This window comes from Beauveria bassiana, assembly GCF_000280675.1.
Source record: "Beauveria bassiana ARSEF 2860 unplaced genomic scaffold BBA_S00004, whole genome shotgun sequence".
Taxonomy (NCBI): domain Eukaryota; kingdom Fungi; phylum Ascomycota; class Sordariomycetes; order Hypocreales; family Cordycipitaceae; genus Beauveria; species Beauveria bassiana.
The window spans coordinates 148,855-173,679 of NW_007930839.1; the positions used below are offsets into that span (position 1 = coordinate 148,855).

The window sequence follows — 24,825 nt, forward strand, 5'->3', positions numbered from 1 at the left end:
AAAAAAAAAAGAGAAAATATAATTTACTGACTTATTCAAAGGATCAGCGAAATTGTCCGGAAAAAAAAATTCCAGCCCCGCGCCTTTATGCTCCTCCCCATGACCTTCAACGTCGGCGTCATCATCGGCCCCATCCTCGGAGGGCTCCTCTCCGACCCGGCCGGCAGCTACCCCTCGCTTTTTGGCCACGTGCGCTTCTTCCGCGCCTACCCTTACGCCCTGCCCAACATTGTCAGCGCCGTCTTTCTCGGCGCCGCCGCCCTCGCTGTGTGGCTCGGCATCGAAGAGACGCTCGACGCCCTGCGCGACGCCGGCCCGGACCTCGGCCTGCGGCTTGGCCTGCGTCTTCTTGAGGTGGCCCGCCGGCTCTGGGCGGCAGCGCTGCGACGCGGAAGACGGCGCGCCCACGCAGATGATGCTGACCGCGGCGAGTACGCCGCGCTCTCGACGCACGATGTCGAGCTTGCCGGGACCTCGTCCGACGCAGAAGCCCGGTCCTCGTCGGCGTCCTCAACGCGCGGCGGTAGACACGGCGCAAAACCACGACGCCGCGGCGCGCGCTACACCCAGCGCCTGCCCTTTCGCCAAATCTTTACCCGCAACGTCATCCTAGTCTTTGTCGCGCAATTCTTCCTCACGTTCCACATTGGCACCTTCAACGCGCTCTGGTTTGTCTTCCTCTCCACGCCCGTGTACGACCCCTCCGCCGCTGAGCCGCCGCTGCCGCCGCCGCCGCTGCCGCCGCGCCTCCCGTTCCGCTTCACCGGCGGCCTGGGCATGCCCCCTCAGCGCGTCGGCCTAGCCATGGCTATTCTCGGCGTCATCGGCATCCTGATGCAGCTGTTTCTGTACCCGAACCTGTCGGCGCGGCTCGGCACCCTCCGCTCGTGGCGGCTGTCGCTGCTGTGCTTCCCGCTCGCCTACTTTGTCGTGCCGTACCTGGCCGTGGTGCCGAGCACGGCGCTGCCGCCGGCGGCCAAGGCCGGCGTCGCCGTGTGGCTGGCCATTTGCGGCGTACTATTCGTGCAGGTCGTTGGCCGCACGTTTGCGCTGCCGAGCATGGCCATCCTCATCAACAACGGCTCGCCGCACCCGAGTGTGCTGGGTACCGTGCATGGCCTGGGCCAGAGCGTCAGCAGCGCGGCGAGGACGATTGGGCCCATGGTTGGAGGCCCGGTGTATGGGTTCGGCTTGAATCGTGGTTATGTGGGCTTGGTCTGGTGGGCGCTCAGCGGCGTCTCTGTTTGCGCATGTCTAGCGAGCTTGTTCGTCAAGGAGGGTGACGGCCACGAGGTCTGGCTACAAGGTGACGAAGACGACGAATAGACAACATGGACAGGAGACATCATATCATTAAAAGCATCGCATTGGCAAGAATATTCCGAGTATAGAAGACATCGACATTGACGTCGCCCACAGGTCAAGAACAGTTGCCAGATGCACTGACCAAATACGAAAACAACAACTTGTTAGCCATGCTGGATATAGGTGCAATGATACACATTTGAAAAGAACCGACACCCGGTCAACGGCAGTACGTAGACATGACGCTGCCAAGTCCCCTGCACCACAAACGCCCAAGCCCCCGAAAAAAAACAACAGATGGAATATTATATAACACTGAAGAATAGAACAGAAAATTGGCTCAGGAGAACGTCTTGTTTGTCCGGGAGCCCAATTCGTGGCCTTCGTCTTCATAAGACCCGCGGCCGCTGCCGCTCTTCCACGGCGACGGTGAGCTAGGAGGCTTGTTGACGGTGGGGTTAGGAAGAGGATCATGATCGCCTCGCGTGTCGCCGGGCTCATTGTCGGTCCATCGGTCGCCGTATGAAGCGGCCTGAGCAGCACCAAAGGCAGCGGCGATGCGACGTTTCTTAGCGGCGCGAATCTGGCGGATGCTAAAGAACAGAGCGGCAAGGCAAAGGACCATGACGGTGATGCAAAGGCCGAGGGCGGCTGCGTAGTTCATGGCAAAGAAGTAGCCGCTGACATACAGATTAGTATCATGGGTTTGCTGCTTGTTCGCAAAGTATCGCGACTTACTATAGCATGTTGAACACGGCCAGGAGGAGAACACCATTGCCGAGCACCACGTGAATCTTGCCGTATTTCGTCGGAGCGCGCGTCTGTCGGTATTCGAGATGGTGCATGACCCCTAGTGTGAACTGTCCGAGCAGGAAAGCAACAACGAGGAAGCCGATGATTTGGTGCGCCGAGTTGAATTTCTTGGACTGCAATGCACATCCCGCGTTAGCAATTGACTTGTTTGAAACACATCATCTTGGCCACTTACGCGATTGTAGTGGGCACTAGTAGCAATGCCCATGCCGAAGCCTGCGAGGACAATAATAAGAGCCACGGCCTGATTGACGCCGTGCCAGCTGGCCCAACGACCGACGCGCAGCAGCACAATGCCCAACGGAAAGAGGACCAGTATGGCGAGCGTCATGAGTGCGGCGTGCATGGATGACTTGACATCAAACAGCTTGGTGGCGTGCTCGACCTGGGTGATGCCCTCGTCGACCGACTTGTCTGTGAGGACAGGCGTGTCGGAGGCGCCCTTTGTGCGGGCCATGTCGATGCTGAAGACGCCGTGGGACTCATGATAGCGGAGGGCGGCCTTTTGGTCGTCGGAGTGCAGTTTCTGGCGGGGGCCGAGGGCCCAGATGGATTTTTGGCTGTTGGAGTTGAGGTCGAGGTAGCCCTTGCCCGAGTCGGCGCCGGGCCAGTTCTGGCATTCGATGCAGCGAAATGAGAGCGTAGCGTAGCCGTCCTGGACGCGGGTGCCGGGCAAATGCTCCCAACGCATGGAATCGTAAAAGAACGGCTCGTAGTTGCCGTAGGCGAGGCGCGGGGAAAAGGTGACATTGTCGCCCTTTTCGTTGAGATACATGACAAAGTAGAGAGCGCCGGCCATGTCGTGGCTGCCGAGACCAATGGCGCCCCAGGAGCGCGTGGTCTTGAGGCGCATCGTCACAAAGTAGTCGTTGACATCCTCGTTGCCAATGGTGAAGGCGAAGCCTAAATCCTTATCGGGGGAGACAAAGGTGGACTGGCCGCTCGGGTTATCTGCATCTTCGGCGGTCGCAAGCGAGGGAACCAAGGCTACCGAGTCAATTTGTTAGTATTCTGGACGATTTGATGCAACTGGCAGGATGGATTTTGCGACGCGGGCAGAACACGTATAGCGATTGGAGGGGGCCGTTGTGCTCAAAGGGGGGCACAAGCTTACCAGCAACGGCGGCAGCGCAGCGCCAAAAGGAGGATAAACGCATGACTGCGAGGATGGGTTATAACATGAGCAAGCGAGTGGGTGATTTGATAATGAGCGAAAGAAAAGTCGACGAGAATCAGGCCAAAAACCAAGGTAGAGTGGCCCAGACCAAAGAGTTTGTGCTTGTGAAATCGAAAGAGGAAGCGACGCGAGAGGGTCAAGGTAGGGGTGGCAGTGTATTGGTAGGCTGTAGCGCACAGTGTGGCTTTGGCGTGGAGGTGCTGTGTTGTCTGCCAGGTACCGAATCTAGCCTACAAACTGGAGAAGCGGATGTAGTAGATCTTGGTCGCGCCTTGTTTTTTTCTGCTTTCAAAAATTCTAGCATGATGTTGAGATAGGGGGGAGGGGAGGGAAAGGTTGACGTTGTTGGACAGACTCTTGTCCTAGCATGACTCTCGGTAAGTATCGACACCGTGTCCTGCTTTCTCGCTCATGTCAAGTTGCAATCAATTAACTAGTAAATACTACATTATTTTCTTCTTGCATTCATGCATTGCTGCTCTTCAGATTGTCTATGCATTTAATCTGTAGTGTGGAACCATTCGACATGGATGATGCTACCAAGGCACAGGCTAAGGGGTCAGCCCAGTGTGGACCTGGCATTTCAATTCAACCCCCTTTAAGTGGCTACATGCATCAGGCAAGCCCGGCTCGGAATAGTTTATTCGTATCGTTAGATCCACAGACTGTTTTGGTAGGGTTGAGGGCATGTGAAGAGTTGCGACAACATTGCGCGATGATAGTCACCACGGGGTAGCGGAAAAAGCCGGCGAGCCAAAATCGAGCATCAGGAGGAACTTTAGAAAAACAAATAATCAAGAAAGATGAACTACCAGAACAACTGAAACAAGAAATTCAAAGAGGAAGAGGTGTATTGTTCACCGAGACCACAGCATGCTTGTAACATACTTCTGGTCGTGAACTAAGTAACCGACATAGCTATCCCGACCTATGTTCGTAAAGTCAAGAAGCCACACAGATCGAATATACAACAAACTAGGTCATTTAGTCAGTTGCAGGTCAAATACAACCCAATCATATCCTCCAAGGTCAAAGAGAACGACTAACTGTCGATGCGGCTGTCGCCTCCGTTAGCCGGCAACCCCCTCCGCACCACGCCCCGACGGCATGTGTAGTCCAGGCACGAATTTCACGTATCACACAGTGGCAGACAAGATGTTATTTCCGATTCAACATTTTTATCAAGTTTTATTCATCGCTGCAATAACGCCTTTATGCCTTGCCCTTGCGTTCCAGCTCAGCCTGCTCCTCTTTCTGGATTTGAGCGTCAATCTTGGCGCCTCTGGAGGGCTCGTTGCCGTGCTCCCTGGCCTAATGTTCAATTGAGCAGTCAGCTTACATACTCTCATCTCAAAAACAAGACTTTGGATTACTTACCGGAGCTGTAGGGTCCTCCTTCATTCTCGTCACTTCAGGGTCTTCCTTGTCCTCGGTAGCTTGCTACAAGTGGTATTAGTCGGGTGGATTCAGGATCGGACAATGCGGAGGATGCGCACCGTTTCCGCGGCAAGTCTGTTGGCAATGGAACGCTGGTCCTCTGAGTAAAAAGGTTAGTGTTACTGGGTGTAAAGGTCGGTTTGGCTTCGAGGTAACGCACTGGGATCAATCTGGCTGTGGGAGTTTTCCTTGCCCTCCTCAAAGGGCTCGTTGTGCTCAGAGGACGTCATTTTCGAAGTGATATAAAATCAACAAGTGAATAGCTGCTGGATCAGTAGAGCGTCTGAATATGTCAGTTTTGCAAAAAAAGACAGGCAGCTCTTAAATAGGATTATGTTGCAAAAGGTGAGCTCCATAGAAATACTCGGCAGCTTAGCTCGCATTACATCATGACTTCGTCACCACGGCATCGATGCGAACCCTTGCCATCCACAATTGCATCTGGCAAGAGGCCAAGTTTTGGCCAAGATTTGCTTTGATTGTATCAGACTTGGAAGATCTCAACGTGGCTTGCAGTTTGCCAAACTCATGGGCATGCACCGGGTAACTGAAATTCCCCGCCAATGGCGCATCCCGATCAGCGCACTATGCATCATCGGTCGCGTACCTGATTGACTGGGCAGGCATATTAGAGAATTGCGGTTGTTTTGCGTAACAAAAAAGAAGAAGAAGAAAAAAGAAAAAAAAAAAAAAAAAAGAAGAACAAAAAAAGACATGCTAGAGGCTACGATCTATCATGCGAGGATGGCGCGAAAACTTCAAGGTACCTCATGACAGAACGCCATCATTCACTAGGGCCGAGCTCGAGCATTCAATGGTTGACCAAGGCTACCAGCGATACTTTCGGATCACGCAAGAGGCAATCAAGTATAAAGAACAGTTGAGTATCCTGGCTATATGTCTTTTTTTTCTTTTTTTCTTTAGCTATGTGCATGATAGGATACCACAGGTAAAGCGGTAGACTTGCAAGGAATTTGGACAAGATCTTGTTGTCGGTCCCAAAACAGCATAAACTGCCAACTATAAAGCCTTGCCAAAGAGGGCTATTAATGTTCACTGAAATACAACTACGTATCGCGACAGGTCCAAAATTATGGAGACGAGTTGCTTGTTCATTCACAATACATGGTTGCATCTCTAAAGCTCATCCTTCATGGCAGCTATGCCTCTTTCAAAGTGTTTATCCATAACACTAAGAAGGTTGGCTGTTTCTTCAGCTCGACCTTCATCGTCGCCCGCGGCAGCAAACACCTTGGACAAGTCGGATGCGGCTGAACGCAGACTTTCCATGTTGGACAAGGCCATTCGTTTGCCGACGACGGGAATGGCATGAAATTGCTGCTTCTTGGCGATGGCGTCATCAACTGAAGCACCAATCTCCCCCACAAGTTCATGCGCGTTTCCGAAGCCTTCCTTGACCAACATGGCAGTCATTTCTGGGGAAGGCTGCTGCTCAATGTCCCGCTTTTTGGGCGTAGCGGCTTCTACGGCCCGCATCTTGTTGACGAGATCGCGGGTTTGCTTGAGAAGTAATAGGCCCCCCATGTAGCTGCCGTTCCATTCGTTAATGGACTTGCGGTAGGCGACAGTTTCTTTCATCATGTCCTTTATTGCGTTGATCGTGTGAGGATCTGCTGTCGCCGTGGCGACGACAAGGGCGATGCCAACAAGAGAGAACTTCATCTTGGGATGATTTGGTGGTGTTGGAAAAAGAATCTGAGCGATTTAAAAAAAGAAATTGAGAGTGAGTGATGACAGCAATGCGGTACTGCCAAGTGGATGGTGGTAGGGTAATGCTTCTCTCTTATGTCTCCTCCTTGTGCCCCTTTGTTGTAGCTTTGGCTGCCCTTGATGAGGGCAAGGTAAGCAATGGGAAAGGCATGCAATGTTGGCATGGAGCCCGTGTAAATCAACTACTAATGCGTCTCCAGTCGGTCAACGTCTGAGACATGCCTTGAGTTGTTTTGTACCATTTAGGCGCACAATTATTCACATTCCTTGGGTGACAGTCACGTAGCATGCTATTGGGACCATATAGGGCACACATAGGTTGAGGGAGATGTAATTCATTGAATGGAGCAGGTTCAATGTTGTTACACTAGAGGCCATTTGACCGGATTGTTCCAATCTATGTTGCCGCTTTTGCCTTCAATGCGCTCCTTGCGTGTTCCGCACAGGGCGTCCCATATTCCTGTTTGAGATCCAAAGTTACCACTATCTTTCCATCCAGCTCGATGATGAATATCGTGATCCTCGATACAATGGTCGCAGCCTAACAAGCGGAAAATGGGATCAAAAATACTGGGAATCGAGGCATGCATCCTAACACCACTATGTCCGCCTGTCTCGGCAAGGAAAACTTGAAGATTGCACACCCACCATTCGTAAAAGCTCAATGATAACCCGATGTTATTGATTGTGTAGTAGCACATGGCCGGGAAGAGCACAAACTCCATCATCATCTGCTCATAATCGGCAAACCCAGACAAGAGCGATTCGGGATGGTGAGCCTGGTGGTGTCTTTTGTGATGCCTTCGTAGACAAGGAATCTGGTGCATGGCGCGATGCGACCAATAGAACCATGTGTCAAGTACCATGGTATAAGTGACCATCTTAAAGGGCAGCCAATGCCAGGCTACATCCGCAGGAGCGTGTGAGTTTGAATAGGCAAGCAGCACGAGGAGCGAGCTGCGTCCAGTCAGCATGGCATTGATTCCGACAAAGGCTCTTTGAATGCCAGTGTCTGGTACACTCTGACGCCGAAAATCTTCACCGTCAAAAAATCCGAGCTGATGGCCGAGGTTACGCAGTATGTGCTGCCCTCTGATTGCGGTGAGAGCCATGCAAAGATTGTATAGCACCATGGCCTTCCAGAACCCCAGAGAATTGCCGTTCCACGCCGTGTAAAGGTGTTGCACAATCATAGGAGCCATTCCGTGTATCATGATGAAGCCAAGAAACGTCCAGTTGGAGAGATAGGGCACCGCGGCTTGTTTACTGTGCACAGGCACAGGCCTGCCGAGCTCGGTGGAGTGAATATTGAGCAATTCGTAGAACCAGTGGTACAGCGTCCAGCCAGACCGGTTTTGAGTACGCCAGGTAGACTTCATTGATTCCATCCGAGTGGTTTTCCAACACCAAGGAGCTGCAACAACGCTGCCATGTCCGTCTTCCCTACCTGCGGCTGCTGTGGGAGGGGTTGCGCTCTCCATGGCAAGAGTTGAAGTGGTGATGAAAGAAAGGCGATTTTTGGCAACTGGGATGACTACGACTGAGCTGGATACAATATTTTCAGGGGCCTGATGGGGGGGAGACTATTTATCCGGCGTGGTGATGCGCATGGTCTCAAATCAAGTGCGCGGTGGCCACGCAAGACGTCTGATATTGATTGACAATCCAAATGTTTCATTACAGGCATAAAAATTCCTGAATGAACAATAGATGTAAAGTAAAATTACACCAAGACTAAATAATTATAGAATGCTGCAAAAAGAAATTCACTACTGATTTGTTTACATTCCGATTTCAAAAACAAAATGCATATCTTCTTTGCATCATTCCACAGAGCCGTGATCAAAGTATGGAGTATAACATCCGGTGTTTGTCACCGTGTCTCTCAGTGAAACAATGTCATACTTGACTGAATAAGGGTGTTTCTGTGTTAGTGGTGATGGTCAGGTGATGAGCCAGCGAATGCATGTCTTTTGTTCAAAGGACGAGTAATTTATTCTAAAGACTTTTTGTTTCCGAGAGGACAACGCATGTGAATACAATTTTGACACTGTGATTTTGTATCCTACAGATTGTAATCTACACTTGGTATTCGCACGCCGCCCAATCAACCACGACAAGGAAAACGCTGGTCAACTATGGACGTTACGCACGAGTCCGAAAAATCGATTGCCATTATTGGAATGGGCTTTCGCTTACCGGGTGGTATTTCGACAGACGGCGAGTTCTGGGATCTCCTCATCAATAAGAAGAACGGTAGATGCAAGGTTCCGCTGACGAGATACAATGTTGACGGCTTTGGTGGCGGCAAAACGCAGACCCAGTCAGTAGCCACAGAGTATGGCTACTTTCTCCAAAGCAAGCTTTCCAGCGTGGATACATCATTCTTCTCCATGAAGCACGCTGAAGTGAATGTTTTGGATCCTCAGTTGAGGTTGTTGCTAGAAGTTGCTTGGGAGTGCATGGAGAGCGCTGGGCAGACTCACAAGCTTGTGGGATCCAATACTGGAGTCTTTGCAGGCGTGTTTGGAGAAGACTGGCACAACATGCTGCATCGAGATGATCTGATGCCAAATACGTACAGAGTGCTGAGTGCAGGGGATTATGGACTGTCCAACGTACTGTCCTACCAGTACGACTTCAGGGGCCCGAGGTAATGACAATGACAGATTGTGTTCCCGAAGTGGTCGAATTGAGATAATGACCATGGTCCATCCTTTAGCATGACAATTCGCACGGCCTGTTCGTCGTCTCTTTCGGGTCTTCATATTGCTTGTCAATCACTCCGCAATGGCGATTGCTCAACAGCCATGGTAGTAGGATCCAGTCTCATCATGGATCCATCCATGACCTTGGACATGTCTGGACAAGGCGTGCTTGCTTCGGACGGTCGATGCAAAACATTTGACGCCGCTGCCGACGGATTTGCGCGCGGAGAAGCCACCAATGCCGTACTACTCAAGCCCTTGGAAGCTGCGATGCGGGATGGAGATCCAATTAGAGCAGTCATTCGCTCTACAGCCATCAACTCGGACGGCCAGACGCAACATGTGGGCACTCCTAGTGCCGAGGCGCAGATATCCATGATAGATAGAGCCTATAAATTGGCAGGCATTGGCGACCGCTCAATGACGCCGTTTGTCGAGTGCCATGGAACGGGTACTATGAAGGGTGATCCCATTGAAACGACGGCAGTGGGAAAGGCCTTTGGTAACCGTGGCACCTATATCGGTTCAGTAAGTGAGGCAAGATTCAATCTTCCATGCAAGAAATGCGTCCTGACAGATGGCATCATAGGTCAAGCCAAATCTGGGGCATGGAGAGGGAGCAGCAGCCTTGACCAGCATCATCAAGTGTGTCCTAGCACTGGAGAACAAGGTAATTCCACCAAATATCAACTTTGAAACGCCAAACCCAAATAGTAAGTCAAAGCCCAAGTGAGATTCTCCTGATTTAGATCCCAACATGGAAACGTGATAGTTTTGTTTCAAAAGTATAACCTTCAAGTACCGGTTGATCCGATTCCTTGGCCGGCAGACCGACGTGAGAGAATCAGCGTCAGCGCTTTTGGATTCGGCGGTGCCAATGGTCATGTGAGTGGGCGTGTTTTATACTTGATGAATCAACACGTTATTGACCTGGACTCTCTATCAGGTTATCCTGGACTCTGCTGCCTCGTTTGGAATCGGTTATTGCGCTACCAGTGAAGACGGTGGCAGTTCGGACGCTAATAGTCTCAACGAGACCGTGGCCGACTCGGGAGACAGTTTGAATGCTAGTCTGTCTACCGGCCCCTCGTCAAAAACCTCCGACTGCGACTCTGTTTCTCCAAAGGTAAGGATATCGAACAAAATTGCACCGCGTGCTAGCTGCTGATTGTGTTATGAACCTCTTGTAGGAGTTTCCACGCCTCATTCTTCTCTCTGCGCGTAGTGAAAAGTCACTCAAGGAGCGAGTTTCCCTGTTCAAGGATTACGTGCCGAGTTCGACGGCTTCAATAGATGACATCGCCTACACTCTGGGAATGCGGGTAGCACACCTATCTCATAGAGCGTTTGCCATTTATCACAACAGCAAGGCTACCGAGTCACCAGAGTTTAGCATCGCAAAAAAGGCCATTTCTTCAAAAGACCAAGACAAAAAGATTGCGTATGTCTTTACCGGGCAGGGCGCGCAGTGGTTTGGTATGGGTAAGGAACTTGTCCGCTCTTCTGCCTCTTTCCTCGAGGACATCAAGAATATGGATAGAGTTTTACAAGAACTTGCTACGGTACCAGACTGGACATTGGAAGGTAAAGTCGTTGAAATATGCGCTCATAGTTGAGCCAAAACTAACTTTTCATAGATCTTTTGTATAGTGAGGACAACGGCGCGGACAAAGAGTATTTTGACAGTGCTGAATTTGCACAACCTCTTTGTACTGCCATCCAAATAGGCTTGGTGAACCTCCTATCCAACTGCGGCATCAAGCCGAGCGCCGTTGTCGGTCATTCTAGCGGCGAAATCGCTGCCGCCTACGCAGCAGGGGGAATAACTTACTCCGAGGCTATTCTATGCGCCTACTTTAGAGGACTTGCGACCACGAAGCTCAAAATTCCCGGGAGTATGGCTTCCATTGGTCTGGGACGGGATCGTGTTGCATCTCATCTCGTAGACGGTGTGCAAATTGCCTGTGAGAACAGCCCTGACAATGTGACCATCTCGGGCGATCCTGGAGCTGTAAGCACAACTATGCAGGCTATAGAGACGGCAAACAAGGAAACTTTTATGCGCAAACTGAAAGTCCATGTTGCGTATCATTCCTGTAAGAATACCCTCATATTGGCCTGAGACGTACACTAACTAACACGACACAGTTCTTATGCGCACAATTGCTGCTGAATACGAGCAGATGCTGAAACCACACCTCGCAGGCTGCAAGGACGGGAAGGACTGGAAGTGTCCATTTTACTCATCTGTGCATGGAAAACTTGTTGACTCGCCAATTGAGCTTGGACCATTGTATTGGAAAAGCAACTTGTCTTGTCCCGTCCTCTTCTATTCTGCTACACGGCAGCTCCTGAGTGAACTTCCTGAAGTGAGCACATTATTGGAAATCGGACCGCATCCTGCTCTCCAGGGTCCAGTGCGTCAAATTTTGGAATCGGAATCTCGTTCTTCCATGACATACCTTGGCACACTTGCAAGAGGTAAGCCGGCAGATGATGCAATTCTGACCACCCTGGGCCAGCTTCACACAATTGGTCATGATATCGATTTTTCATTTATTCTTCCTGCGGGAACTGTGGTGACGGATCTGCCACGCTATTCTTGGGATCGCAAAGATGACTTGTGGAAAGAGAGTCGCCTTTCCAAGGGATGGAGAATGCGCCAGTTCCCGCACCACGAGCTGCTCGGCACGCGATGCGCGGCGCCATCGGGGTTTGATGCCACGTGGAGGAATGTCTTTCATGTATATGATATTTCTTGGCTCAAGGATCATATGCTAGGGACAGACGTTGTGTTCCCGGTGGCAGGTTATGTTGCCATGATGGGTGAAGCAATACGACAATTGCTTGGCTCGGAAGCATACGTTTTGGAAAATCTCATTGCCAAAGCAGCCTTGATGGTGCCGGATGCCGATGCTGTGGAAGTCATGACAACCATGCGGCCGTTTAGACTTTCTGGGCTCACCAATTCATCCACTTTGTATGAATTCTCCATTTGCTCCTTTATGGCTGATACCTGGGTTGAGCACTGCACAGCCCTTGGCAAGGCAACAAAGTACAGCGAGGATGCCAACCACGTGCGAAACAAGATTGTGCCCTTGCAGAGGCATTTGCATGAAAATTACTTTTATGACCGGCTCAACTACATTGGTTTCTCCTACGGCCCGCGTTTTAGGGCACTCCGCAATTTTACGACAGCGACCCATGAACAACATGCGGTTGCTACTATAACAGACACGACGGACAAGGAAGAAGCGATTTACACTCTGCACCCAATCACCATTGATTGCGCCATTCAACTGATTGGCTTGGCGGCCTGCAGAGGAATCGGACGAAAGATTGATACTCTCGCTGTACCCGTGCAACTGAACCACATTACAGTGCGCCCTGGTCAACGGGAGCTTCTCCTCGATGCCATGTCAGATACAGCAGGCAGTGGAACTGGAAAGGCATTTGCTATATCCAAAGACACGGGAAAGACAGTCTTGGAGCTGCTTGGCGGACGGGTTCTACCGTTCCACAGTGGACATTTACAGAACAAGGAAAATATGCACGCGGCGCGGATAGAGTGGCTTCCAGATCTGGATTTCTACGACAACATCGATTTTGTCAGAACGAATGGCAACGGCAGGATGAGTCGTAGACTTCTCCATCGTGCCACCGCAATCATCGTTGATCGAATGCTCCACGAGCTGGAATCGCTCGGCATTGACGCTGCAGAAACGCCAGGAACTCTCCCCAAGTACATCCATTGGTTGAAGAATGAGAGGAGCACGTACATGCAAGACGAAGAACTCAGAAACTTGACTTCCAAAACATGCCAAGAAAAGTTGCAAATTCTCGATTCCCTGTTCAAGGAACTCGCAGGCGATGATGAAACCAAACAAGCCGTGACAAACATGTATCGCAGGCTCGCCGACAGCGAGAATATCAGAGCAATCTTCACAAGCAAGGTATCTGCCTTGGAAGTATGCCTGCAAGACAAGGGCTTGGAGAGCTTGTATAATTATTCCCAGAGCTTGGTTTCACCAAATGATTACCTTGCATTGCTCGCTCATTCCAAGCCAACCATGTCTGTCCTAGAGATTGGCGCGGGTTCAGGAGCAGCTACAGAAGTCGTGTTGCGGGGTCTGATGGCGGAAGATGGAACGCGACAATACTCTCAATACATCTTTTCTGACGTCTCGAGTGGCTATTTTGTCAAGGCCAAAGAGCGATTTGCTGAGTGGGATGCTATTCAGTACAAGGTGCTTGATATTGGAAGTGAGCCATCTTCGCAGGGCTTCGAGTTGCGGTCGTTTGATCTGATTATTGCGTCCAATGTAAGATGAATTCTTGAAAAAGAGGTAAAGGGGTATGCGGTGGTACTAACGCTCTTTTCTAGGTATTGCATGCGACACCTTCTCTCCAAAGATCCCTGATCCACGTTCGATCACTGTTGAAACCTCGAGGGAGATTTATTCTTCAGGAACTAGTAACCCGTAAGTGTTCAGATACCAAACTCGCGTCTTCTTGAGGACGTTCAATTAACGCATCATGTATTACAGCCGTCACTTGGCGAAACATACCCCTTCTCACGGTATGTTCATCATCATCTTCTTCTCATCCCCCTCTCTCTTGAAGCATATTACTAACTTCTCGCCTACGCATGGCAGGGTCTTCTACCGGGTTGGTGGGATGACAAGGAAGACACAAGGGAGGAGGGACCGCTGGTATCTGTTGAAAGATGGCATACAGAGCTCCTGGCCGCCGGATTCAGTGGCACAGATGTTGTCAAGCTCGACGATGACGCCCCGTACACCCTCGCCGCTCACATGGCAAGCACTGCTGTTGCCGAGACCAAAAGCCCGCAGGAATTGACGTTTCTCTACAGGCAATTCAGGCATGATTTTGCTCGTCAACTGGCAGACAAGATGGAGTTGATGGGACATGAGGTGCACTGGGTGCAATTGGATTCCCAAGAAGAGAATGGGACATTGCTGGGGTTGAGCGGCGGTCGTGACATTATTTCTACCATGGAGCTAGAAGGACCCTTTGTTGACAACATCTCTGAAACAGACTACCAACATTTCATTCGACTCATTTCCCAACACGGCCGCGGAATACTCTGGCTGACTCGACCGGCGCAGTTTGGCTGCACTGATCCTGGCTATGGCGCCAGTACAGGGTTGCTGCGATGCGTCCGCGTGGAAGTCGGAATAGAGTGCTGGATAACTGAGACGGAAGCTTTGGATGGCACATCGTTGGATTCGGTTTCGAGACTGGCCCGCAAGTTTTGCCAACGCACGCCGATGGATCGCAGTCTGGATTCCGAATATGCCATCCGTCAGAATGGTATTGTGTACGTGCCTCGCTTCCGCTGGCTATCGACACAGACAGAGCTTCAACTGCTGTCTGGGCATGAATATCCCAAGCAGCTAGTCATTGGGCAACATGGATCCGTCGACTCGCTTCACTGGGTGTCACACCAACGGACAAAGGAACTTGCACCCGACCAAGTCCAAGTTGACATTTGTTTCGCCGGGTTGAACTTCAAGGTACGTCGTGCATCATTGGTCTAATCTTTGTGCAACAATTGGCCCCGTCCTAATATAGCTGCTGCCTCTTACAGGATCTTCTTACAACCTTGGGCATTGTTCCTGGCGAAAAGGATGCTCTCGGTCTCGAATGTAGTGGCATCATTGTTGCCAAGGGATCAGCCGTCCATGCTTTGAATGTTGGAGACCATGTTTGCACCATTGGCTCAGGTTTGATCAGAACACGCCAAGTATTTCCCATCAAAGCTGTCATGCGTATCCCAAAAACTATTACACTTGAACAGGCCGCTACATTGCCCGTGGTATATGCGACAGCGATGCACGCGATTGTGAACCTGGGCCGCCTCAAAAAGGGACAGGTAAGGAAGTTGGACAGTGTGGTAGGTGAAGCTTGATCATTTTACTAACACGCACGAGTCTATCTTGATCCATTCCGCAGCTGGCGGCGTTGGTCAAGCCGCCATCAATATCTGTAAAGCAATCGGTGCCACAGTGAGTTTGTGCCCCCCGGAACTCAATATTTATCTATATATATATATATATATATACATATGCTGCTCTAACACCTGCCTAGATCTACGTTACTGCTGGAACAGAGGAAAAAGTCGAATTTCTCATGGCAGAGCATGGAATTCCCGGCCAACACATTTTTGATTCGAGAAACGACTCTTTCTTCAATCATGTCATGGATAGGACTGGTGGTAGAGGCGTTGACCTTGTACTAAACTCCTTGGCGGGTGATCTTCTTCAGGCATCGTGGCGGTGTGTGGCCAAGTCGGGCCAAATGCTGGACATTGGAAAACGAGATATGCTGGAGCACGGAAGACTTGCAATGGACATGTTCCAAGGCAACCGAACTTATCGTGGTATTGATCTGTCTGCCATGGACGAGGATGAAATTATCGAGTAAGCCACCTTTGCTTTGCATCGTAGCGTATATGGATCAGCTAACCAAAACACTTTGATAGATTGATGGAGAAATGCTCTAGCCCAGAATTCAAGGAATCTTTCCAACCCATCCGGCCCATTCGCACATTTGGTCCCCAGCAGATTTCTGAAGCACTCAAGTACATGCAAAAGGGCCATCATATGGGCAAGCTCGTTGTAGCCCTTCCAGAAGACGCGTCACAAATACCAGCCGTAACCTCTGAGACGTCAATATTATTCTCCGACGAGGCGACCTATCTTGTGATTGGAGGTCTCGGAGGTCTTGGCAAAGAAGTGGCCCGTTGGATGGTCGAAAAAGGCGCTAGAAGCCTTTGCTTTTTGTCGCCATCTGCCGCCAGCGACAAACATGCGACATTCATCCAAGAACTACAGTCTCAAGGATGTAGAATTACGGCCATAGCGGGGGATGCCTCCAAAATGGACGACGTTGAGAGGGCTATTGCCGAGTCGCCAACCCTCATCGGGGGTGTGCTGCAGCTTTCCATGGTGCTCAAGGTGCGTGTCAAGAGGTCGCTAGTGAAAAGCTATGAGTGCCGAAGCTTACCGAGTTTCCTGTAGGACCGTCCCCTGCTTGAAATGTCATATCAAGATTGGCAAGCTGTACAAGAGCCCAAGGTCAAGGGAACCTGGAACCTTCACAATGCTCTTCTTACCAACAACACCAAGCTTGATTTCTTTATTCTGATGGGGTCCGTTGCCGGCCTCGTTGGACAGCCCGGTCAGGGGAACTATGCCTCTGCAAACTCATTCCTCGACTCTTTTTGCCACTATCGTCAACAACTAGGGCTCCCTTGCTCCGTCATTGACCTCGGAGGAATGCAAGGCATCGGCTTCCTTGCTGGTAACGCCAACAAAATGAGCCAGTTCAAATCGGCAGGCATGTTTCTTCTTCATGAACACCACCTGATGGAGGCCATCGAAATCGGGTTGCACAGGTCTACGCCAACGAAACCGACAATTCTTCCAGGCGTGGGTGGGTTTACCTGGACGCCTCAGCTCGCCGTTGGCCTTGGATCCCTCCGATCATCCTCTGAACCTCTAAACATGCGCTTATTCATGGGTGATGTAAGATTCAGTAAATATGTCAGTCTTGCAGCTGAAGCGGAACAAAAGGAACGGAAAAGAGACGAGAAGCTTCGCGAATTACTTCAGCAAATTGAGCATGACCCATCCGTGCTGTACGCTGATGACATCGTGGAACGAGCATCTTTGGAGATTGGCAGCACTCTATTTGAATATTTGTCGTTGCCTGAGGATGAAATGAATATCCACGCAACCCTTGAATCTATCGGCGTGGATTCACTGGTCAGCATCGAGATTCGTAACTGGTGGCGGAGGACACTGGGACTGGAAACAACAGCAGTGGAGATTATGAAGGCGGGCACCATTGAGGGATTAGGCAAATTGGCAGTTTCAAGTCTGAAGAAGAAGTATGGCATGGGAGAAGATGACTGCACGGTTCAGTCCAAGTAAGTCGAGCTGCCTCCAAAAGGGGAGGCACACGAGGTAGAAAAAGCAGACGACCTAGCCGATTTCAAGAGATTTTAGACTGCGATCCAGAACTTTACGGGACGTCTGGCCCCCTTAGGAACGATAATTAGCTAGATTTACCCCGAGGCCTACTATAATGCCGTACCGACTAGAACGAAAGCCGTAGCTGTAGAAGGGTATGTGGGCCACGGCCAACAATAAGGTGCCGTGACGCTAGTCACCAATTATAAATCAAGTAGGGGAAAAAGTACCCATTTTTACCCCTAAAATATTACCCCTTATAATAACTCTTAACTCTATTATATCCTTTAATTTACTTTATATAGGATTTGATAATTCTAAAGGAAAGATGTTTTAGATTATTACTATATAATTATAATAAACACATATATATACACCCTTGGAGGGATAATAACTTTATTTGTGTTGTAGCTGACGAGACGCGCTTATATACGGCATGTAACGCTGTGGGCTTTTACAAACATCACAGTACCTTTTTTTTTTAAGGTCATTTCTCTTATATAGATATTAATATAATAGAATTATGTTGCCTAAAACGCCTTATTCCTATTAGTCACTTATTAACTACGCCTCTAGTTAGCTAACTCACTAATCGTAACTAATTGCTGAGAGCTAGTCTATAGAATTGACATACCTTAGCGCCGGACCCCCCTTACTCTAGGATATAGCTATATTCTCTCTGAGCGGCCAATACTCTCTACACGGATACCAAGCTTCTTCAGTTCATTCGAATCAACAACACCTCGCCCATCAAACACCCAACTAGGCTTAACCAACGTGCTGGCAATCCTTGCCCAGTTCAGCCGGTCCCCGTTCTTTGGTTTGTACCTTGGTCCGCCGCGCATTTTCGTAGTGTCCCCAATGTGCTCGTTTTCATCCCCACGTATACTGATACATTCTGGGCAATTCTGTGGGCACGGAGGCTCGTCGTTGAAGATGGTAGAGAAGCCTTTGGGCATTCTTGTTGTACATTGGGCCATGCTGCAATGCGACTTCAGGTGACCAGACCTTGCGGATCGATCGCTGAGTGGGCATAGGTCTGAAGTCGGCTTTGTGGCGCAATCGAAGCCATTTTGACCGTCTGCCATGGCCGTCGGCTTTGAAGGAGCGCAGTGGCGAAACTCATCAAAATCGGTTGCAATGACAAGAGCAGTAGCGCCGCGGCAAGCGTCGTAAGCATTTCCATAGACGACAACGTTGGCGTCTGAAAGAGGGCCTAGTATAGCCGTGATTTCTTTTGTGAGAACAGATGGATTGCAGCAAGGGTCAAACACGCCAATCTCGTCTGGCCTCTCTTTGAGAAGTGTCTTCATCATTTCCAGGGCAGGCGCTTCACGAGTATCCGAAGTGTTCTTCTTGAATGCAAAGCCTAAGATGGAAATTTTTTTGCCCCTCAAAGTGTTGTTCAGGCACTTGATGATACGGCTAGTGAAGCGTTCGCGGGCAAAGTTGTTCATCTCCACAACCTGTGACCAGTAGCTGCCCACTTCCGGCAAACCTAGGCTTTCAGCAAGGTAAACTAGGTTGAGAATATCCTTTTTGAAGCAGCTGCCGCCAAAACCGATGCCGGCGACCAGGAATTTATTACCGATGCGCGGGTCGATTCCAACAGCGCGGGCAACCTCGTCAACATCGGCGCCTACCTGCTCGCAAATCGCGGCAATCGAATTTATGCTAGAGATGCGCTGGGCAAGCATGGAGTTTGCCACCAACTTGGAAAGCTCCGAAGACCAGACATCCGTGGTCAGAATGCGCTTGCGCGGTACCCAGGCGGCATAGACCTTGGCCAGCGCCGCAGCAGCTTTCTTGCCTGACAGCGTTGGGGCGGAGCCGATGATGACCCTGTCAGGGTAGAGCAAGTCTTGAATCGCAGTTCCTGCCGCTAGAAATTCTGGATTAGACAAGATTTCAAAGTGGGCACCTGGTCGATGTATAGAAAGCTGATTCACCGTCGTCAGTATATGCCGGTCCGAGCCAACGCGACAGTAATAACAAGATGCGCACTCACAGTCTCGGCGATGAACTGGGCCGTGCGACATGGCACTGTGCTTTTTTCCACAATGATGGCACCTTCGCGGGCATGCTGAGCTACTACTGAAGTGACGGCTTCGAAAGCCGTCATGTCGGTAGCGCAGCCAGCACCGATACCATGAGCTTTGGTCGGTGTATTGACAGCAATCAAGACAACGTCAGCCTCACTGATGCTCCTTGCGAGGTCTGTGGTGAAGAACAAATTGGCGGAGCGTTTAGCGAGGGGTGTCTCCTGGTTGCTGGCAAAAGACTCGGCATGGGCTGTTGTGCGCTGACGAGAACTCATGTCGCAACTACTACCATCGCGGGCAATTCGAACAATGTCACGGAGCCCAGGCTCGTAGATTGGAAGATGCCTCGATTGCCAGCGAAGGATTCGGTCGCTGTCGCGGTCAGCAACAGTTACCTTGATTCGAGGGTTCTGGAAAGCTATAACGGCAGCTGTCGGGCCACCTATGTCGGACAGCACAATCAGCTGACCATGAGCTTTTCGGGAGTCTTTGTATTCCAAGCCTAGTGAGGGGCATGAAACAAGCAGTAGAATACTTACCGACGTAACCGGCACCGACGCAGCAAATGTTTTGCACCTTGAACTCGCCGTCGGCCATGGCGCTCTTGTGCTGTGCTCCGTCAAGACTCGGAGCATTGGCCATGTCAGCCTGTTGAATAAGCTCACAAGTCATGGTGCCAGCGTTGCTAGGCTGTTACTAGAGAGAAATCAATTGGAAATGCACCCTCCAGACAGCAAGCCAAAGGCGAATGTTGGTTCCCGTTGAAAAAGTGCTCTCACATTAGACGCATACTTTATAGTGCGAGATAGCTATGCAATAACTTATGACCTTTACTGCGTCACCGATATCACGAAATAGGCAACAATAACAGTGTAAATGTATAAGTCTAATTCCCTTGGAGTGGAGAAAGCGACTAGAATGCACCGGCTGCATGTGGCCCATAATCTATGGGTTAATCTCGGCGTGTGCGTATCACCCCCGTGCACCATCGGGTTCTAGCCTTCTAGGAATGAATGCTGCGTTCATCAACTCGTATTGACTAACCCGTCCCTCCACAAAGTGTTCGCTATGGAGCTGCAATGAAAGAAATTCCCCGCATGCCGAATTTGACCAAGAGAAACCATGAGAGAACAAATATCAGCAAGTTTCTGAAAAGTTATCATATTCTTTGCAGGAGTATCACGATAATGCTAGACTGGTATCTTCTACGAGGCTGACGGTAATTTGAGACTTTCTAGCTGGATCTGGTACATGTAGCCTAGAATGTAGATAATTTCATCGTTCCTGATTACTTCTCTGCAGCCATGTAGACAAGCAGTGCAGGGGAATGGTGCCCAATTACCTCCCTTCTATTGCAGGGTGGAAGTAGCTTTACATGGGGTACGCGCAAACGCCCTACAAGTTTGTTTCTCTGCTCAGGTATCTAATAACCTTCCGAGGAAAGTTAATGAGAATGGAGTTATACATGCTAAACGCTAGCTTCTCAAGAACTATATGGTTATAGTAATATGAACATATACCTCTGTGTTTAAAGTATGAAGGTGGCTACACATCAAACGAGGCTTTTACAGCTGAAGCCCTGCGAGAAAGGTTTTCCGTGGATTTCCCCAACAATATAAACCCGTTGTAATAATGGGATTCTACGGGCTCCACTATACTTCGTATAACGTCGGTCGCCCACTTCTCAGCACCACCCGCTATTAAAATAGGCTAAAATACTACTTTTAACTACCTATAATAGCCCTACTATGATGTTTCGGGAGAACCGCAAAAGCCCACAGCAGTAGATGCCACACACACAAGACCGTCAACTCGTTCGTAACACCGTTTTGAAGATATCGTACCTCTGAGGGTGGGTGTATGCATTAGATATACGGATAGTTATCGACTGTTTATCAGAACCTTTATATACCGAAATTGCATTTATTAAAAGGGCGTATTATATTACTATCACCTAAAGAATTAAAGAATTATAAAAGGTTAAGTAATCTTTGTTTTAAAAAAAATTAAAACATTAATAAACCTTACTTTTTATATAAAATTTCTTTATAAGTTAAATAAAAAAAATATATAATTCTCTTTTAAATAAAAGCTGATATATTAAAATACTATTAGATATAATTTACTAATTATAAAGTTAATTGAAAATATAAAGAGAGGTATTTTTAGAAAAAGATATAATAATAAAATTAAGAAAATATTTATTTATTTTAAGAATAAATCTTATTTGTGTAATAAAAACTTTATATATTTTAATTAGATTTTTATAACTATAAAATATTTTATTTGTAAAACTATTTAAGATAATAAAAAATCTTACTAATATAAAGTTTCTTAATAAAAGATTTCTTAATAAAAGATTTCTTATAATCTTAAAAATCTATATAATCAAGTTTATAAATAAAACCTTTAAATCAAAAATTAGATATATAAAGTAAGTTATTATATATAATTAACTTAAAAAGTATATTTATTAATCTACTTTAGAAATTATACATTTTTACCTTTTTTAGTAGGGAAAGGCTGCCGAGAAGTGGGTGGTGCGGGAAGTGGGTGTCCGACGTTTGTGGGTATGGTGGTTAATGCCAAGCAGAAAGTATAACGACTGAGTTTGATGCAAACTCCATGAGGATGTGCAAGACTATATAGTTTATGGAACTATATCTCCTTGAAGTGCAGTTTATCGTGCCATTGAACTACGCCGACGTCCCCGGCGTCGCCGGATTCATCCCTTGACATGATAATCGCATGAGATTGTTCGAGCCTGGTCTCATCTGAAGGTGGTTATTATCATGTCTGCAAGCAGCCAGTGGCAACTGATCATCAGAACATGGAGCATCAGTGGGTAGGTTTGGTTCGTGCCTGAGATGAGCTGCGGGCCTTGTTCTTAGCCAACTGGCGGTGGCATTATCTACCGTTATACAACTTGACAATAATTGAAAATAGTTGACGGTGATTAAACCGCCCCCCTTCTCAAATGGAGAAAGCAATAGAGCGAGAATGAAAAAGAAGGGAACAATGTTTCTTTACTCAGTAGCATACGTACACAATTAGAAGCACAGTCACTTCAGGTTTTCACTTCCCGATATTGGTTATTGCCTCTTACATTGTTAAATGCGTAAGTTCTTACACGAATGCATTCCAAGTCTTCTGCTGGGCAGCTAACTTTGCAACTATTCAGTTACAGAAGCCGACAAATCTTCAGGATGAGCAAGAACAGTTTATCCACACCTAGAGACAACGGCGCTCCCCAGCGAGTGGCAGCAACCTCGCCAGCTATGAGCAGCCAAATGCCAAACAGTACAGCATCGTCATGCCCGAGAGACGCAGACACTTCTGAAAAGACGAAGGTTTTCAGCTCGCCTCAGCGCAAAGAATTGCGAATCAATCCAATCGCCGTCATATTCAAAATTACCATAGCATTTGGACTCATCGGTGCTCTTGTTGCGGGCTATTGCACAGGGTTGAAAATATTGGATCTCAAAGTCACTACTGCAGGTCTCTACGGAGTAGCGCTCGTCACTGTGTATCTTATACAGCTTTTCTGTGCCATTACCAATCGCGTCGATATCAACCGTATTGCCAAGTCGGCATCGATGGTTTCTCAAGGACTTGAAGACTGTGAGAAGGCGGAAAGGCAGACGCAGAGCTCTATCAAAAGTGAAGTCTCGATCGTCGTTGTGGGATATCGCGAGGATGAGCAGGAATGGCGGCAATGCCTCCGTAGCCTACAGAAACAGACCGTTCATCCAAAGTGCGTCATCAGTGTGGTTGACGGCAATGAGGAGCCAGATCTCAACATGGCAAACGCATTCGTGAGCGAATTCGAGCAGTCTAATGCTCCTCTCATCCAACTGCCCCTTTTGCTCTCGGATGTGCACCGCAACACATACTACGACAATTTGCCTGAAGACGGCCGCCCCCTTGTCGCCAGATTATGGTGCCGACTTATCGGTCGCCATCAACCCGGTCATGTCGCAGCGTTGGCCGTTGCAGATCGTGCGGTGATGCGGCAGGTATCTGAATGGGACACCAAGTGGAATATTCGCTCCCTGAATGCAGTGTGCTTCAGTCAGCCCCATGGCCATAAGCGCACAGCCATGTTCACCGGTTTCGCAATGGCCCTGTACGCCCTGCGCACTCGGGACGCTATATTCACAACCGACTCGGACACACTGGTCCAAGACAATGGCTTGCATGAGATGCTCACTCTGCTGGATTCTGACCCGGACATCGGAGGCGTCACGGCTGATGTCAAGATATGGAACCGCTCCCAGTCCTTTCTTGCGCGTCTGTGCTCGGCACGGTACTGGTTCGCTTTCAACATTGAGCGTGCCTGCCAGTCACTATGGCGCTGTGTCGGCTGCCTCTCCGGGCCGATGAGCATGTACCGTGCCTACGATCTGGACACGATCCTTGGCCCATGGAATCTGCAAACCTTCGGCGGCATGGCCACAACATTCGGCGACGACCGCCATCTCACCAACCAGCTGTTGGCACACGGTCTCAAAACGCGCTACACACACCGCACTTGGTGCGACAGCGAGTCCCCCACCACATTCGTGCGTTGGGTAGCCCAACAGACGCGATGGAGCAAATCATTCTATCGCGAGGCGTTCTGGTTCCCGATAAGCTTTGCCTATCAATCGCCATGGTTGATCGTCGAAACCGTCATTCAATCACTATATCCTTTCGTTCTGGCGGCCACCGTCTTCCGCTTCCTCTTTGACACGGCCCATTCCGACGACAAACAGCTCTTTGTTTGGCTCATCACCATGTTCAGTGTTGCCCTGTTCAAGTCTATCGTCGGCGTACTTCTCAGTGGAGACTTATGGCTGCTCCTCTTCAGCTGCTATGGCTTCATCTATTTTTTTGGCTTGTTGCCCTCCAAGATTTACGCCATGCTGACCATGCATACAACCGGCTGGGGTACTTCAGCACGCTCTTCATCCGAGCGCAAGCGCGGACAGTCCTTCTTGCAGCGCACTTTTCTTGTTTGCCACTTGATAGTCTGGTACCTGGCTGTCTTTGTTGGAGTTGGATTTTTCCTGTACAGAATATTTGCTAACCCTTTCTTTATTCTGATCGGTGTTTTCGCACTGTTGCCGTCCGCGTTCCTCTACTGGCAAGACTCTGTCTCCCTGCGCGATATGAGAGAATCAATTACAAATCGGTTCCGAAAGAGGAAACCACGGTGTGACAGCACCGTTGAGACTGCAGTTGCACCGTAGCTGTACGTTTTCGAAGGAGCCACAAACGAGTAATGGATACGGCTACTTTAAGGACGATGGTGATGGTACAAATCGCAAAGCGAAAGACAACGAATGTAGGATAGTATCTGATCACTAGCTCAGGATAGCATAAACGCCGTTAAATATAGCCAAGTTTCTATAAAGTATTACTAGGTATATAATACTATTTTACTAAATATATAAAAGTATATAATACCTTACTAGTATTTTACTAATATAATATTCATATATATATTATAATTTATATATCTTTCTAAACTTACTTAATTTAATTAAGTTTATTAACTTTAATATTAATAAATAATAATTATTAACGTGGTTAATAAGCGAGTTACGTAGATAAGCGAGTCACGTACTCCACCT

The 24,825-nt window shown here is 48.9% G+C and overlaps 7 protein-coding genes across 7 annotated transcripts; 2 read left to right on the forward strand and 5 right to left on the reverse strand.

Annotated features, from left to right (window-relative positions):
- Positions 1–1,645: 1,645 nt before the first annotated feature.
- Positions 1,646–3,275, reverse strand: BBA_01837 (cellobiose dehydrogenase; the record flags this gene model as incomplete). The annotated part of the gene is made up of 4 exons (XM_008596934.1): positions 1,646–1,985; positions 2,044–2,231; positions 2,294–3,105; positions 3,233–3,275. 4 exons carry the CDS (start codon positions 3,273–3,275, stop codon positions 1,646–1,648), a joined length of 1,383 nt encoding a protein of 460 aa, XP_008595156.1.
- A 1,232-nt stretch (positions 3,276–4,507) lies between these two features.
- Positions 4,508–4,962, reverse strand: BBA_01838 (uncharacterized protein; the record flags this gene model as incomplete). The annotated part of the gene is made up of 4 exons (XM_008596935.1): positions 4,508–4,606; positions 4,673–4,735; positions 4,792–4,832; positions 4,893–4,962. The coding sequence occupies 4 exons, from the start codon at positions 4,960–4,962 to the stop codon at positions 4,508–4,510; spliced, it is 273 nt and encodes a 90-aa protein (XP_008595157.1).
- Positions 4,963–5,869: 907 nt separating this feature from the next.
- Positions 5,870–6,415, reverse strand: BBA_01839 (uncharacterized protein; the record flags this gene model as incomplete). The annotated part of the gene is made up of 1 exon (XM_008596936.1): positions 5,870–6,415. One exon carries the CDS (start codon positions 6,413–6,415, stop codon positions 5,870–5,872), a length of 546 nt encoding a protein of 181 aa, XP_008595158.1.
- A 410-nt stretch (positions 6,416–6,825) lies between these two features.
- Positions 6,826–7,944, reverse strand: BBA_01840 (fatty acid hydroxylase superfamily protein; the record flags this gene model as incomplete). The annotated part of the gene is made up of 1 exon (XM_008596937.1): positions 6,826–7,944. One exon carries the CDS (start codon positions 7,942–7,944, stop codon positions 6,826–6,828), a length of 1,119 nt encoding a protein of 372 aa, XP_008595159.1.
- A 657-nt stretch (positions 7,945–8,601) lies between these two features.
- On the forward strand, positions 8,602–17,129 carry BBA_01841 (polyketide synthase; the record flags this gene model as incomplete). Its single annotated transcript, XM_008596938.1, has 17 exons — positions 8,602–9,116; positions 9,186–9,699; positions 9,761–9,884; positions 9,944–10,056; positions 10,118–10,297; positions 10,362–10,755; positions 10,809–11,267; positions 11,320–13,493; positions 13,556–13,652; positions 13,719–13,750; positions 13,827–14,708; positions 14,783–14,938; positions 14,993–15,067; positions 15,126–15,200; positions 15,283–15,614; positions 15,677–16,151; positions 16,215–17,129. The coding sequence occupies 17 exons, from the start codon at positions 8,602–8,604 to the stop codon at positions 17,127–17,129; spliced, it is 7,512 nt and encodes a 2,503-aa protein (XP_008595160.1).
- A 707-nt stretch (positions 17,130–17,836) lies between these two features.
- Positions 17,837–19,882, reverse strand: BBA_01842 (nucleotide sugar dehydrogenase; the record flags this gene model as incomplete). Its single annotated transcript, XM_008596939.1, has 3 exons — positions 17,837–19,108; positions 19,177–19,712; positions 19,750–19,882. 3 exons carry the CDS (start codon positions 19,880–19,882, stop codon positions 17,837–17,839), a joined length of 1,941 nt encoding a protein of 646 aa, XP_008595161.1.
- A 2,534-nt stretch (positions 19,883–22,416) lies between these two features.
- BBA_01843 (hyaluronan synthase 2) lies at positions 22,417–24,441 on the forward strand (the record flags this gene model as incomplete). The annotated part of the gene is made up of 1 exon (XM_008596940.1): positions 22,417–24,441. The coding sequence occupies one exon, from the start codon at positions 22,417–22,419 to the stop codon at positions 24,439–24,441; it is 2,025 nt and encodes a 674-aa protein (XP_008595162.1).
- Positions 24,442–24,825: the final 384 nt, after the last annotated feature.